Raw genomic sequence first — 17,194 nt, forward strand, 5'->3', positions numbered from 1 at the left:
ACAAATGCACTGTCTTGTAAAAGGACTATGGAAATAGAAGGACTTTGTGTTTTTTGTATGAAGCCGTTACCTGAGCTTGAGTGCAGCCTGGGATTCGTGACCAGCATATAAGCTCTCTCTCTCTGCACTCCTCTTGAATACAATACACAGAGGAGCTCAGATATGACACCAGTGTATTAGGCAGAGATTCTTTCAGTTTAAGTGCTAACCATGTTTTATTGATCAGAGGTCACCTGAAGTAAACCACTGCCCTCATTATGATGCACTATGGTCCCATGCAGGAGACAACTCTCCTTTTTTGCCACTCAGGTTATTTCAAGTCAGCCATAGATCCAGTTTGCCTCAGGTCCACAGGTCCAAATCCCAGCCACATGGCATCATCTCACATTGCTGGGGAAACAGGCAAGTTGGGATCAAGAGCTGTTAGGATGTCTGCCAAAAATCATGTAAAATTACAGATAGACAACATGCATGATTGGGCAGGGTGCGCTCTTAGCAAGTTAATATAGGAAAACAAATGGAGGTAAGTACTTGATGTGTCAACTGCTTGACAGACACAGACAGACAGATTGTCTGTGTCCGTTAGACTAGAGGGCTAGCAGGAACATTGTGAGGTGTGACAAAAGCAAATATAAAGGCCTGCACACGGGATGGACTAACTCCAAGCAGCTGTACTGGCTGCAGGCCAGCTGTATTAGAAGCAGCTTTGCAGAAAAGGACCTGATGTTTCTAGTGAAATGTATTTTAAAAAAGGATGTACGATTCTACATTTTTAGTGAACTAAAAATGTTAACAGGAGTTAACAGAGTGACTTGTGGCAAAAAGTGTGTCAGGGCCCTCAGTGCACCAGCAGGCTCTGTGATATCTTCCCCTCACTTGCAGTAGCTAAGCTGCATCTGCTTTGGCACAGAGATGTGGGATCAGATCACTATGAACAGAGCTATGTGACAAAGGGCCTCTGGAGAACACTGTCTCTTCCCTTAGGAGCTGAGGCCCTCAAGCCTGCTTTCTACCTGCACCTGCTCCATGCCTAGCTAGACACTGACCTGTGGCCTCTGCTTCATGCCTTGACACCAGAGCTGCCCCATCACTGCAGCATTGCAGGAGTAAAGCCAGCAGAAAATGTAGCCAGGGTCTTCTAGGAGCCCCACAGCAAGAGGTGCAATGGACACAGATTGAGATGAAGGAAATTTACAGTTGGATGCATGGAAACCTTTTTTAAAGGAAAAAAAGCAAGAATAGTTGCCAAGAAAAGTTGTGAATTGCCTTTGTTGGAGGAAAAAGGTGTGACCAACACGATCTAATTGTAACTGCTTCGCGAAGAGAGATGAACTAGATGAACTTCAGAGGACACTTACAGACTGAGCTAATCTATGTTTATTTGAGTTGAGGACAGTCTTGGCTGTCATTTGCTCTACAGAGATTGACTGAGGTCAATGTGAGATGCAATTAGCTGCACAGAGGTCATTCAAAGTCAGCCAGCTCTCAATGCGTGACCATGTCAACCTCAATTACCTATACAAGGAGTCATGTAAGGTCAATCACAGCCTTTATTTCCTGCCCAGTATGTCATTTAAAGTCTAACTTAGACCCAGTGAATTTCATGGCTGTAATATGAGGTCTACCTTGATATCAGTTCAAGGTGAAAACAGTCCATATCTTTTGTCCAGAAATCATCTGGTTAACTTGAGATGCAACCAGTTGACAGTGGGATATTTGAGATCAGCAAAGTCCTTGTGTGCTTCCTAGGAGCCATTTGAAATAAACCTGAGATCCGTTTAGCTCCCTACAGATCATTTCAGGCCAGATGAGACTGCTTTTTCAACCTGGGGTTATTTGACATCAACATAAGAGCCACTTATATTTGGGGATCACTCAAGGCCAATCATCAGCCCCCATTTCCTCGTTACGGGTCATTTGAAATTACCTTAAGGTACAGTTAGAGGCTCTCATCTGAGGTGAACATGAAATCCAAGTATCTGCTTGGGATAATCTGAGGTTAAATGAGAGTCAATTAACCCACCCATGACCACTGGAGGTCACCATAGCTAATCAGGAAGGTCATCTGAGGTCAATTTGAGGGTAAATTAACCTGTCTGGGGTGCAGTTTAGGTGACATCACCATGAGAACGAGGTATATGCAAGGTGTTGTCTGAGGTCAGCTAGGCTCTTGTTTGGAGCCCAGGGTCATCTGAGGTCAATTTGACATCCGGTTATCTCCACAGAGGTCCTTTATGGTCAACACTGTTCTCAATTGGAGGAGGAGCAACCATTTAAGGTCAGCTTGAGAATTAAGCAGCCAAGGTTCACTTGAGGTCAACCACATACCTTGTTAGAGTTCATATGAGATCAGTGCAGCCAGTCCTTTGTGCCCAGAAGTCATATAAGGTAACCTGAGATCTAGTTAATTGCTTAGTTTGTCATTTGAGATCTACCTGGACATCATTTGGTTTGTAGGGGTCATTAGAGGTCAATCACAGTCTTTGTTTCCTGTCTGAGGCCATCTGAGTTCAATCTGAATTGCAGCTCCCACTGCAAGGTCACCTAAGGTCAACCCTGATGGTTGTTGCACATATAAATTCAGGTAAACATGAGTTCTAATTACTTATGGGGGTCACTTGAGGCACAACTATCCCTTGTTTGAGCCCAAGGCTCATCTGAGGTCAGCATGCTAGGAAATTAGCTAAAATGGGTCACCTGAGAGCAACATGGTATCCAGTGATATGCTTGGGGGCCATCTAAGGTCAGTACTACTCTCATTTGGTGCCTGGGGTCATCGAAGGTCAGGTTTACACCCAATAAATTGCCCAGGAACATCCTAGCCTTGTTTTCATTCTACAAGTTATGCGATGTCGGATTCAGAACTGATTAACCTGCATGGGAGTCATCTGAGATCAACCTTAATTCCAGTTAGTTACCCCAAATGATCATTTGAGATGAGCCTGGCCTCCTTTGGTGCCCAGAGCTCACTTGAAGTTAATCCATACTACATATCCTTAGGGTCACTTGAGGCCAACCTTAAATCTGGTTAATATCACAGGGGTAATTTGTGGCCATCTCTAGCTTTCATTTGTTGTTATGGGGTCTTTCAAGACCACCCTGGTCCTCCCTTGCTCTCCTTCATCAGTTGCTGTGCAGTGGCGACCTCTAAGTTTATGCTCCCCAGTCCCTTAATTTGACACACAGAAGATACCTAAGATCCACGTTAGGCCTCTTCTCTCTTCACTATTTTGTGGCCATATACTGCTGCTATACTCTGCTAATGTTTCTCACAGGTCAACCCCAGTCCTTTTGTGCTCAGACTGTGTGTGGTCACAGCTCTGCTTCTGTTCATTATAGCTATTTAATCTCAGCTCAGGCCTAATATGAGGGGCTTGCCACAAGAGTTCAAATACTTTGCTAGGTGGGTGCAGGCTGGGATAATCTGTACTCATGTACTCTTAATTTGTCCAACAGTCAGTTATGCCTAGCTGGATCCAACACTCTCACTTTGCTGCAGGCTCAGAGGAGGTCAACTACTGGTTTGATTTAAAGCAACCTATATAGCTTGAATTCAATCTCAATATTTATATTCTGTTTGGAGGTCACCTCAGCTGAAATCCATACTTTGTATTGTGGAAGATGGTTACACAATGCTAGCTGCTAACCCAAACTGCTTCAAAGAGGTTATCTGAAATCAAATATTCTTCTTATTTCTTGGGTAGAATCTTACAGTCTGATCAAATTTCACTTTCCAGTGTATTGTGAGGTTAAGGCTCACAATATTGTGTTGATTTAATGGAGAAGTTTGTCCTGGTTCATGTACATGACAGTTTGCTGCTCAGATATTTTCAGAGGTCACATAATACTTCAAATTTCATAGCAGGGGTCAACTCAGGAGAAGCATCTCTTTTTTCATCATGAGGTGAGACACTCGTGGTGAGACCAGGCTATCTGGATACACACAAATTTGGCTTTTGGAAAGCCTGTCTCATGCTACAGACCACAGAAACAAGATGACGTTAGCAGTATCTCCATGAGATTAGAGTTCAGCCAGGTAAAACAGCAGGAGAAAGGATCAAAAGTCAGAGATTGCTCTCTGTGCCTCAACCCCCCCTCCACTTCTTCCTCTCCTTTCTCCTCGTCCTCTTTCATCTTCTCCTCCATTCTCCCAGCCATGGATATGTTGGACTGCCTGCAGAGTGTCTACACCTAAACAGCTTGTTCAGTGACAACCTGAGAAATAGAAGGTTTTAGCCATCTACCTAAATCCTTGACACAAAGAACACAGACAGACTTTCTTAGGCAACAAAGTAACTGCTTTTCTGCAGGACTTTTCTCCAGTTGTTCTTTTATCTTCAGCACTTCATCACAGCTGAAAACCAACATCTAAATGGACACAGCTTATTTCAGAGACTAGTATTTGCTCTGTCTTGTTTATTTGTTTTGCCCTGCAAACAGAACTGATGATGCCAAGCAGGCAAATGCACAGAGCAGCTGTTGACACACTGTTCTATATCAAAGAGGAAACTAGCTTTTGTTGGGCTTAGTTTGAAATTTTTCTTCCCCAGCAACAGTTGCCATAAAACTGAGGATCAAACTGTCTCCCAGAATAATTCAAGGTCTAACAAGTACAGTAAAGGAAAGCTGAAAAGCACTAACAGATCTTGCAAAAGGTCTAACAAGTCGTCAAGGGGTGACAACTCTGGTGTGATCACAATTGATGTGAAGGCCTGGATCACTCAAGACAGGCTTTTATTTCTGAGATCACCTTTTCAAGCAAGAAGTGACTGGCATCAACTTCCTAAGAATGGAGGACAGATACAAATGTAGCTAACACAAAATAAAACATTTGATAATGAAGTCAATGGAACACCACTTATTTATATCAGTTCCTTGTTTACGCTACTGGCTGTACAGGCTTTTTACATCACAGATCTAGAATTAGATTAAAAAATAAGACTGTCATGTTAAAGGGATGATAGTTATTTGTCATAAATCTGCAACAGTAATTTGATCAGTAAATAAATTTTCTAAGAATTGAGCATGCAACTCAGAAAAAATCTAGAGTTTATTGAACATTGATTAAATTATGATCTAATAAATAATTAAAACATCTCATAAAATATCTACTCTCTGCTTCTGTAAAAAGAGATTTTTACTTATGGAACAGGTGTAGAAATATTCTTGCTGTAAGGATATTGACTACAAGATTAGAAACTAATGCTATTACATCGTTAAAACAAAAGGAGAGCTGGAAACCACATGACAAATTAATACCTGTTTATTACTTCGAGATCAAAAATAAAAATAACTGCATTATTTTCTGTCTGTTACTTTCACCTGTTTCTGTTGGTATTTGGAAACATATTATTTCATTCTACACCCATCGAGAACAGAAACATTTTGAAAATATGTTTTTATTCTTTTGAAACAATATCAAATAGATTGACAAAACCACAACAAATAAAAATCCATTTCTAGAAAATACAGATGTTAATATCCCTTCTGTCTTTACTGCACTAACAATAAATGAATAACCCCGAATATACCACAACTATGAATAAAATGAAAAAAGCCTTCCTGAGAACAAGGTTTGCAATTTCTGCATATTTTTCATATGTTTAAACTACATCTCTAATGCAGCAGCTGCCACAAACACATTTTGCTTTGAGTAATCTCAACTGAATTCCTAAGTAAGATTCTTTTAAGCTCATATTAAAATGTGAGTTTATAAACACTTTGGTTTAGTTTAATTTTCCCAGAACTTTACTGCCTGACTTATTTGAGCAAAGTAAGCAGGACTTCCTTTCCTGAACCTACCAGAAGCATAAAATAAATTCCTGTATGCGTTTTTAAGCAAAAACAAACATTGAAATTAATAATAAGAAAACCCTGCAGTTTGACATGCAGTATTTCCTCTTCCACACTAGCTGTCAAGCAGCTAGAGAAAGACCTGTGTCCCGCACATCTTTCATGCCACATGCACCATACTTTTATTGTAGGGCTTGTCTGTTAACGGGTGCTGGGCTTTTTTCATGTTTTCAGTGGGCATGAGCTTCATTCAACCTGAGGTCAGTATGTAGGCATCAAAAGACAATCTAAAGAATGCACAGGATTTGTAGTAAGAAAGACATCAAGGACTCAAAAGAAATAAAAATAACTTTTCAAATTATTTTCATTATAATTTATTACTGAACTATGACAAAGTTGGGAGGGGGGAAGGTCTTTAACCAAATATCCAAATCTACCGTTTCATACAATGGGAATCAGACCTCCCCAATAACATGCAAAAAGAAAGGGGAGGCAAAATTAATTACCAGCTGAATCACTGGAATTTTTCAGCTTAGTGTCTCCATGAATGGAAAAATCAGTGCCAGCATACGAGTATATAATGGAACAATTCCAAATGCCTCCTTTTCTTGTTTCATGACATTAATATTTCATACTGAGTGAAATTAAATATCAAACAAGTTTCTATCAACTATATTTTGAAACAGATTAGTATCTTATAAGGATGCCCAATTCAAGGCAAAGGTAGTACGTACCTTGATGGGTATTAACATGACTGAGGAAGATGAATCTACACTGAGCTAAAAACTGCAAGAATTCTCACAAGTATTGCTCTTAACGCAGAATCCACTCACTCTTGAAGGCAAAAAGGAGGGTTGTCAAGAAAAGATCACCAGAAGTATGACTTACGTATATCTTCAAAACTTTAAAAGAAACAAAAGGTGCTCAGCCCCAGCCTTCTGTGGAGTTTATTTTCAGTGTTATATATATGTGTTCAGAATTTATGGAAATGATTGAGGAAAACAACACTATCAGAACAGATCTTAAATTGTCCTTGGCTTTAAAGATATATTTATGTGTCAGTTAAATTCATTGAATTTGAGGCATACTAACAGACATTCTTTAGAGAAAGTTCTGTCTTTAAAGTATATATGTGTGCATGTAAGTATGTATCTCCATAAAGCCAAATTTTAAGACCAAAATGACTGCAAGCAGAACTACTACCTTACCAGCAAAGGGATCAAAATCCACCATCATTCTGTAGAGATACAATTAAACAATCTATTTCACAGACAACCTAAACCTTCAGATACATTGAATTGCTTCCAAAAAATCCAAAGGGAAGTACATTTTTTGCAAAATGAATAGTATATTCTAACAGGGAGAAAGGTGGGGGTTTTTGAAAAAGATAAAAAACAAGAAAACTCTTTCCAGAATGCTCTCAGGAACTGGCATCTCATAGTGTGAGTGATTATTTCAATGCCTTCTTCAATACCATAATCAATATAAAAACTGGAAACACATAACTTTCAATTCCTATGTGTACATAGACATTTTCTAACTATAAAACATGAATGATAGATCATAACAAATAGCCCCTTTATGCATTAAAATTTACTATAGCTGTGGTGGAAATATGATTTTGTTTCTTATTCAAGTATAAAGTTTTCTGTTGACTTACATTTCAACATTAGGTATTTCTACTCAGTACAAAAGTACAAAGTTGCTTAATGATAGATGTTAACTGTAATACAACACTGGTTGTATTAGAGCTATTTCTCCTGAGCACTTCATTTCAATCTTTATTCTACAAAAATATTGCTCATAGTTGATTTTTGTGTTTTGTGAACATCTACTGAAATCAGGTAACATCAACAGAAACAGATGCAGATGCTGCAAAAGCATAGATATAATTACACCACTGTTAAATGAAGGTCCTACATACAGCCAGGATACTACATACTGACAGCAAGAAGTTAAATACCAAATAGAACATATTATTCCTTGTGACTTCTAAAATCTTTGTTGCCAATTACAACTTTAAAACTTACTGAAGCTAAAATATTATAAAGAAAGGCTGGTCCTGGTTAAAAGTTGAATCACATTCAAGGTTATTCTTCATGTTTGTATTAAAGAGCATAGATTTATCAGTTTCATGAACTCAAAATGAGAAAGGTCAATGATGCTTGTGGGTCCAATAACCTAATCGTTTATTATTCAACTTGTCCTTGGTATGTGAAAAGAATTTAAGCTGAAGCTCCCACAAAATTTTTCAGTCTACCTGCTATATCAGCGACTATTGTTTAAAACACTAATTCATTACTCATATATTCTTGGTTGGTCTCTGCATCAAAATCAACAATAAAGAGAAAGTAATATTTCTGCAATTTTCTGGAGAGCCTCCTATGCCCAAGAAAAGTGAACATGGGGCCAAGTGGGGTCTGCCTCTGAAAATTAACGATTTGCACATGTGTGTACATTCAGGTATTTACTAAAGAGGACAGAGAGGAACATGAAGTCACTCCTCCTTGGAAATACGCTTGTCACAGTCATTTTCCTAAGAAAGCACCAGTTGGAACCATAATCCACACTTAAAAATCCCCAGACAAACAAAAAACCACCGACAGATGCTGCACTCAGACACCTGCATATTGTTCTTTTGGAGTGACCCATGGCAGTGACAAGGGGAAGCATGCAAGCACATGGGCTCTGCTCACAACCACTGCTTCACAGCCGTGTATCATACTCCAAAGGCTCATCTGCATCATCAGCTCCGCTGGTGCTTGTCTCCATTTCTGTTTCCAAGGCTGGACTGACCCTTTCCAGTGTGTAGTCACTTCTCAAATCTATAGCAAGAAAATAAATACAATGATGCAGCGAAGTAAATGTTTGAAAGCATGTACACTCCAGGCAGTGTCCAATCTGATGACCAATGGCAGTCTGTTAGTTGTTTCTAGAAGGAAGATAATCTGCAGCAGTGCAAATCAGAGACAGGGAGATGAGAGCCCTGGGGGACCCAAAATGGTGTAAGCTGATATTAAAGAACCTCCCCTGACTGTATTAATTCAGCTGATCTTTCCCTCTATTACCTCTAGGTTCCACAGACACAAATAACAAAACCCAGTAACACTACAGTTTCTGTTTCAGAATCAAACAGCAATCACTGCTCCATGTAGGCACTAAAGAGAAGGCACTTCTCCCTAGTAAAAAATAGGTGGGTGCAAATTCATCCAGAATAGCAATCTATTTTGGCTTTGTGTCTTTTAAAATCGGCCCTACATCAAACATAAGCACATCCTATCAAATCTAACACAAATAGGCCATCCAACTAAGCAGAAGGAAGGGCTGCATTGTGTATGATCCTACCCTAAGGCCAGTAAACCTCCAGTGAGTTTTCCCTCGGCTAATGCATTGCCAATTTTTCGATTGTTACTCTTTCTCATTCTAAAATTATTGCTGGTGTTACCTGTAGTGATGACCCTGGAAAAATGAGCTACCATTTTTAAAGCAAAGGAAACAATTCAGTGGGTAAAAGTTTTCATGCTGAATGCTAATATCAGATTGAACAGCTCCAATCCTTACACAGCTGGTGGGCAAAAGAGCAATATGCTTATATCCACTTTTACACAAAGAGAGCGTGCCTGCTGTAATCTTTCAGGTCAATAGAATTTTTGTTCTTGTTTTTATAGCATGCCTAGGCCTTTACTTCCTTGCACTTAAAAAGTTATACATAGATTAAAAATCTTTACTTCGCATACCAGGAAGTTTCAGCCTCCTGCAGCAAGAGTTACAACGATGTTTTGTGATGAAGTTTCTTATTGCACCTTCTCCTAGATTTGCTGGTCCAAATACCATCTTTCCAGATCTAAAAGAAATATTAATAATCAATGAACTCAAAATAAACCAACTATATGGGAGAGAAATGATAATGTTTTCTAGTTTTTAAATCAGAGATAAGTTAGCTCTTTGTATGCAGACAATCAAAGCTTAATACAAGCACATCACAGTTTCTTAGCTCCAAGACAAGAAAACTTCCAGTTCTGTTAAGGTATTAGCCTACATATACCCCACACCACTTTTTCCTCCTGCTGCATCTGAGAGGATCTAAAGAGAGACAGGACAGACCTAGCAATTCTTATGACAATGCTTGAAGAAAATTTGGGCACAGTGACATTTAGACAACATATGCTAGAATCTGACTCTGTTGCAGAGTCTCATCAAGCAAATGGTTTGGTTCCAGTTTTGATGGTAGGCACCTGGGAACAAACCAGAGCTTGCAATGCCTTACTTTTACCTTATTTAAGAACAGAAAGCCAAAAGCAAGCAGAGCCCTAGTCACATCAATATGCACCACAGAAAAAAACACAGTATGCTGCTGACAAGCAAAGCTTTAAAATTTATTGGCTTCTTCCTATGCTCATTTCCATGTGTCTGCACTCTGGCCAATTCAGCAACGTTACTAGGGGATCCATTTGTGGAAGTATATTGCATATTCTGAATGTAGCTGCCACAATTACAAGCAGAAGCAAGCTATATATACACATGTATTAGAAGTACCACATAATTATAACAGATTCTTGATGTAGCCTGAAAGAGCAGTGTTCATTAATTTTAATATTGCTCAACCATTATTCTCAAGAATTTAATTGACATTCTAGACATCACAGAACACAGCACACAAGAAATATTTCCAAAGAAACTTTATGAATGCTAGTATTTTATTTTAATGATATGCAGAGTGGAAACAACACATTTTAAAATCTGAAATCAATTACAGGTCTGAGAAGCAACAGAAAAAAATTTTAACTCTCACAAATCTATCTAATCCACACTAAGAAAATATATTTTCTCTAAAGAAAGCACTTTTGAAATATGACACTGTCCCCTTTCACACGGAAAAAACAATGATTAGCCAAAACTACTATAGAAAACTTAGTATCTCTCTAATTTCTGGCAGATGCTAAAGACTGACTCCTGGATCATCTGAAGGACTTGTCCAATCAGCCTTAACTGCAAATTAGTACAGCAAATGAAACAAGAAGTGAAATATTATTTAAGAGCCATATATACACTTTAAATTACATGATGCTATATAGTCATTTGTATAATCTGGTAAAATCCCAGTAAGAACAGAACATAATTATGTGCTTGGGCAGCATAGAAAATTGAGAGGACTTCACTAACTCCAAGGCTACAAAACCACTCTGATAATTCCTCTGATCTTTTATTCCATGTAAAGTGCAGCAAACAGCACAAGACGGACTGATAATTTTCTCATGTTTTTGTGAGATGAACAGGGGTACTGTCTGCAACACATATGAAGTAATCTTGCCTCTCTATCCAGCACTGGCAATGGTTCAAGAGGAATATTGCATTTAAATTTGGAAAACTATTTCAAGAAATATGGGGGTAAATTGGTAAAAATAACAAGAATGACCAGCAGTCTAGAAATCATGACATACATGAAAAGATAAGGGAGTAGCCTAAAACTGAGAAACAAAACAAAACAAACCAAAAACAAAAACAAAAAAAAGGAGGAAGACTGTGACTAACTTTGACCTTATTGCAGTATTGTTTTCTTTCTGTTGTCAGTAGACAGGATGAGAAAGAAATGTTTCAAGATGGAAATCAGGAAAACTCTTTCAGACAGTAACAGTAGGTCTGGGAAGTTTTTAAGGTCATCTTTGGAAAACTTGAAGATTTGTCTGTACAAGACCTATGAAGCCAGGAATGACCTGATGCAGAAGAATCAGCTGAACATTTCAGGTCCCTTCTAATCCTACAAATGTGTTACAAGGTCACTCACCTGGTTATTCAAGTTCTGATTTTGTCTCCAAGGAGAGAAAAATACTGAGCCCAGCTTTCCTATTTCCCAAGCAGGTGCATTAATGTGAGCTAATGGGCTTAAAAAATCAAAACATGTTCCTCCTTTCGTGCAGAACCTTACCTAACAGTTATGCTCCATAAACGCCTACGAGATGATTGCACCAGATTGGTGATGGCCAGCATGCAGTTACCATAGACTGTGCTGACGGCAGAGTGCTCCTTATAGTCCAGAGCTGCTCAAAGCAGACAATAAGATATTTAACAGGTCTTACTGATGGAAGGTAAAGGACTGTGGGAGGTGTCATGGCAAGTAATATCTTTCCAGGGAGGTGCTCAAGTCATTTATTCAGTATGTTTTTGTAGAGGTAGCTTCCAGCCCACTTGTTTCAGTTGTGCAGATTTCTACAGCAAAGGTTCAGTTCATGCAGATGTTTTGTCTACTGGCAGCAGTTCAACCCTAAATTGTTTGGCTGGAAGTGCACAGCTTGCTAAAATTCAATAGATTTGTTCTTCAAAACACATGCTAATAAGTAGCTTCAGTGAACATGGTCTCCGCTCATTACTAAAACCTGCAGCCCATCACTATCTGCTTGAGTGCTTTCAAAAGGGAAAGTAAGAGACCTAGCACCTCTGGCTCCTTTTCACATGTTTATAATGAGATTTTTGACTACCAGCATCCTTTTTCTCACCTCTCTCAGCAGGCCTAATGCATCAGTTCTATCCAATTTGAAACTCAGCCCACTATTTTCCTCATCTCCAACCTGCTCTACGGACACTCTGCACATAGTGTCCATGAAAGCTTTACCTACGTGGACTTTGTTGTGGATTTGGCAAGTAGTACACACTAAAAAGGGCATCCAGAACACTGCTTATGAGGCAATTCTTCCCAGCAGCTGGGCAATACAGGAGTCTGCAGGGAGTGCACTGTCATAACCTTGCTGCTGTGCCTTAATTACTTCTGTTTTTTAAGGAAATACTTTCATTAACATTATAGCCACCTTGTTTGATCACACATAATCCTATGCAGTGCACATGGCCAGATTGTCAACTGATGTTAAATATCCCTGAACTTACACCAATTTACATCACTTTGGGATCTGTCTGAGATATCACAGTATCTGACAGACTTTCCAAAGAAATCTGTTATTTTTGTCTTGTCTTGTCTATATATAAAACCAAGCCACAATGCACTACCACAAAGCTAGAGTTCGTATTTTGCCATTACAAGTCCATTTCAAGGCATCCAGGATGTATGTAAGAAAAGACACATTACAAGTTAAAGACATGAGCCACTAAATCAATAGAATTAAAGAAGCAAAACATAAATAATTTAAGTATAGGTAGTTCTAAAGTTTGAATCAGTCCCATCAGTCAGATGCCATCTATTTTCTCTCAGGCTTCTAAGAGAACGTGAGCTCAAAGCAACTTTTGAGGCAGCACACATGTTTTGATTAACTATCTTACCTACATATGAAAACTTCAAACAGATCTTGCTACTGCCACAAGTATTTCTCTTGTGAGCAAAAGAAGGTCAGAGCAAAGGCAGTGCTTCTACACTGTTATTGTTATGACTATTTTAGAAAGTGTTTCTTAGAATTGATACCTGCTAGCTGCTTACAGAAACCATTCATCATTTTACTGTCTTACTCCTTTAGATCACTGACTCAAAACAGTATAGTTTCACAATTTGCTGTTCTGAAGATTTCCCTGAACATGCATCAAAACTGATCTGATTAATAAATCAACACTTCCCTTGAACTAGGACTTATCTGTTTCGCAAATGATAAAAACAAAACAATAAAAAGTTCTGAAAATAAGATCTGTGTGATCAAATTTTAGTAAGTATGATGAAATTATTTAATAACAAAAATAATCCAGAAGAACACTAATAAACATGCACTTCAAGAGAAGATAAATATAATTTCTGTTTTAAAGAGAATGAGTTGCCAGGTGCAGTACTGCGGTCAATGACTGGCCACAGTCTTCAGTAATAGCTATTACAGTTTATGCTACCACTGATATAAAAAAATCCGCTTGAACAGTAGCAAACCAGATTTCCATACATCTGTAGCAATACTTAAAAATGTTTGCTGAAAACTGGTGAACGACTACATGACTGACCTCTCTGTCTCACTATCCTAAGTTATCCTTCTGTCCTATGACCTGCTTAGGGGAAAGACTTTGTCACTGTGAGATGCTCAGCGTATTTTGATGTTTCTTCCAAAATAAATATTATATGGCTGATACACCTACATTTATAATTTAAAAATCATAAAACATTAATACGGTCATTTCATCTTACCAATTAAATAATTAATTAAATAAATAACTTAACCTTATTAATTAAATATTAATGATGGTCACAGAACTAAGAGCCTGCTTTCAAAATTAACTTGCTATGAGTTCTAGGCAAGTCATCTGATATTTCTATAGTTTATTGACCTTTGTATTAAATCAGACTATTCATACTTACATCTTCCTTCCAAACATTACAAACCTCTTCAGCCAGATGTCAGGAGCTGACCAAGAGGTAGCCAAGCTGAACACAAGACAGTGGAGGGGCAGAGATGCCAAGGCACAGCTGGATATATGTATGGGTTTAGGAAGAATCCCCAGAGAAAAGGACCCTGCAGGACAGCAACTATCAACACCACTACTTCTCTCCCTACAGCAAATACTAGTTAGGAGCAAGGTCACAAGATGGCAGAATGGCCATGGTTCTGATTCTGAAATTTGATGCATGAAGGCAGACTGCTACTTCTGTAGTCTGTCTAGTTTTTGTAAGTTTTCACACATGATTTACAATCTCCATATCATGGATCTGAGAATATTAATGTGTAGCATGCTTAAATGCACCAGTAGAACCTATCAGAAAGATCAGAGATCCAGAAGCCCTTTCCTCATCCTCTTAAACCACTGTGTCCCCATGTACCCCATGGAATAGTGGCCCAGTAGGCAGAGGAAACCAGTCCGGTTTAGCATTTCAGTTACTGATGACCTCCTTCAGTACAAATTTGTGAAGAGACTTACAGGGTCTTCTGTCTCTCATTGCTGCTCTCCCTGCTCCCCTCTGGAAAACTTCTGTGCTCCCGGCACAGCAACACAGGCTTTTCCCATCTTTCATACACCACTCACCACATGTTGGGAGCTGGAACACCTGCAATCCTTCAAAGCACAGCAGAGTATGTTGTCTCTCCACTGTCATCAATATCTTCATTTAACCCAAACACTGTGTGAAAAATAATTATGTATCTCACACAAATCATAAAAAATACCCTAACTATACAGACTGTTAGCAGAACGTGTGAAGCAAACAGTAATTTCATCAGAAATAAACCTACTTTTTGTCTTCGGGTTTAATTACAGACGGATCCGTAAGGTTTTCCCCAACACCTACAACAAAATCAACAGTGTGTGTTACAAAGGAAGGTAATTACGATTTCATAATCTGGCCCTTCCAAAATTGTAAATATCCATTTTCATACAGTGTCATAGTTAAAGTGGTCATGAGTTAAAAAGAAAATGTTATGAGTATAAAAATTTGTTAAGTAGTGGCAAACATACAGAGTTCTTATTACAGTCATGACTTCAGCTGCTTTGAGGGTTATTTATATGTAGATGGAAGGCTTATGCAAATGCACTAAATATTATGCTGAAACTCAACTAAGCAAAATGCGACCAACTCTAAGACTGCTATTTAAATTGGAGTAAAGGTATTAATCAGATGTGGATCTTATATCAAAATATCTTCTCTCGTGTACACGTTCTTTTCAAGGTAACAAACACAAGCCACAACTGTTATTTGCAGATCTTTTTACTTCTGGGTGGCCATGGCACCTTATTAAATAAATTATTTCATTATGATACCTGAATACTGATACTTATGTTACAGTTTTCCCCAAACTGATGACATACTACCATTTTACCAAAAAGCTCTTTTCTCATGTCCAGGCAAATTATTCTGCTTTTACACTAATTTAAAAAAGTCTATAATCATACAACATGCAATTATTTTTATTTCAATAGGCTGCTGATGCTAAATTTACATACTGACTATGGAAGTAGCATATTGTGACTGAAATACCTCCAGATTGCAACACTTTTCAATGAAGGTCATTTCAGTTGATGTAAATTAGACAAAATGTAGTGCACATGTATGTGGAGATGGCCCGGGCATTATATAGTGAATTGTGACATAGACTAACCTTATTAGAACTCCAATGGGAGCAGCCCTTGCACTTTTCCTAAACTCCAGATTACAGAACTACAAGATAAACACAAGGCAAAAACTGGAGCAGATTTCAGTTTGTTTGAGATGGAAATTGAAGCTCCAGTCTTGATGAGATTTACATAGATGTTTAAATTCTCCATGTCTGAGCCAACACAGTTGGTGTGGAACTGTCAAGAGTTGTATAATAAACTTAAGCAAACTTCAGACAAATTCTAGTATGCTGTGGTGAAGATACACTATTCCTGTATTTTTTTTCATATGCAGATAAAACCAAATGAAGGCAAGGATGGAATTATAGGTTTATTTTGCATAATAAGCATGTCTTTTTTGTAATTCACAACATATTTACATTTTATGGCATCCAGAAGCTAAGTCTTTGTCTATCCATACACATTTCTCTTGACAGAAATGACAAACAATAGTGTTTATACTGTTTGATGGGTGATGTTCATCTTCTGAACATTGTCAACTGTTTTATCTCTTTAAAATATGCCATGTTCCCACTTACACATGTACAGTAAAGTGATCACATGCTCTTTGAACAAGTCACAAGACTTTGTGAATAGCATTCAGGCTTGTAGCTTATGTAAAATGCTTACAGATTTATTAATATGAACAATAAAAAAATACAGATAGCACTTCACACTCTTCTGGCAGATATACACATTGCATGTGCATATACATGTGGGTACACTTGAATCTCTGGATTATTTATATGTCAATAAAAATATCTTAACTGTGGAGTATTTTTTTTTTGCAGTTGGCTGAAATGTTCCCGCACACTTTATCTACTTGCTCTTTTGCCCATTCAACCTAGATGTATTTGAAGTCAATTTATTTTCCCTTTACACCTACATTAATCTAGAGTGTCTGTGGATACCCATTTATCAATGCCACACAACAGATATCCAGGGGGTTCTTGAGCTTTGCCAGTATGAGAACGCTCAGCATAGCGTTCTTTTTTTGAGATAATTGCTTTACATTGAGTGTCAAATAGTGATCTCTGCTACAAGTCACCTTGCAAATCCAGGACAAGGAGCTCCCCACGGGTGTACACGTAGGTCCAGTGAGAGAAGGCCAGCAACAGCTCTTCCAGCAAGCTGCTGGGGGTAATCTCATCTCCATTATTGTTGTTGTATTTCCGAAACTCGCCGGTCATGTACTTCTCAATGGTCAGCCACTGGTTCGCTGAATGGCAGTAGATGAGGAAAACTTCCAGGAACCTATAGATACAAATGCTGTCTATCAGGACCTGGCAGGATAATGAATATCCACATGACATGATACAAAGCAAATATACCATAAAGAAGGACACATCTTTTCTCATTGGAGCATTTGAGCAGCAGGAGATACCAAATGATGGGC

The 17,194-nt window shown here is 38.4% G+C and overlaps 1 protein-coding gene across 1 annotated transcript in view; it reads right to left on the reverse strand.

Moving 5' to 3' along the window:
* Positions 1–8,499: 8,499 nt before the first annotated feature.
* TRPM6 (transient receptor potential cation channel, subfamily M, member 6) overlaps positions 8,500–17,194 on the reverse strand; it is a gene marked incomplete at its 5' end in the record, with an annotated part of 62,814 nt that continues 54,119 nt past the window's right edge. The window contains 4 exons of the mRNA XM_010016214.1: positions 8,500–8,618; positions 9,531–9,637; positions 14,940–14,991; positions 16,847–17,052. Coding sequence (XP_010014516.1) covers positions 8,500–8,618; positions 9,531–9,637; positions 14,940–14,991; positions 16,847–17,052 — 484 coding nt within the window. The remainder of the gene's footprint in view (positions 8,619–9,530; positions 9,638–14,939; positions 14,992–16,846; positions 17,053–17,194) is intronic.

This window comes from Nestor notabilis, unplaced genomic scaffold, assembly GCF_000696875.1.
Source record: "Nestor notabilis isolate BGI_N333 unplaced genomic scaffold, ASM69687v1 scaffold606, whole genome shotgun sequence".
NCBI classification, from domain to species: Eukaryota; Metazoa; Chordata; class Aves; order Psittaciformes; family Psittacidae; genus Nestor; species Nestor notabilis.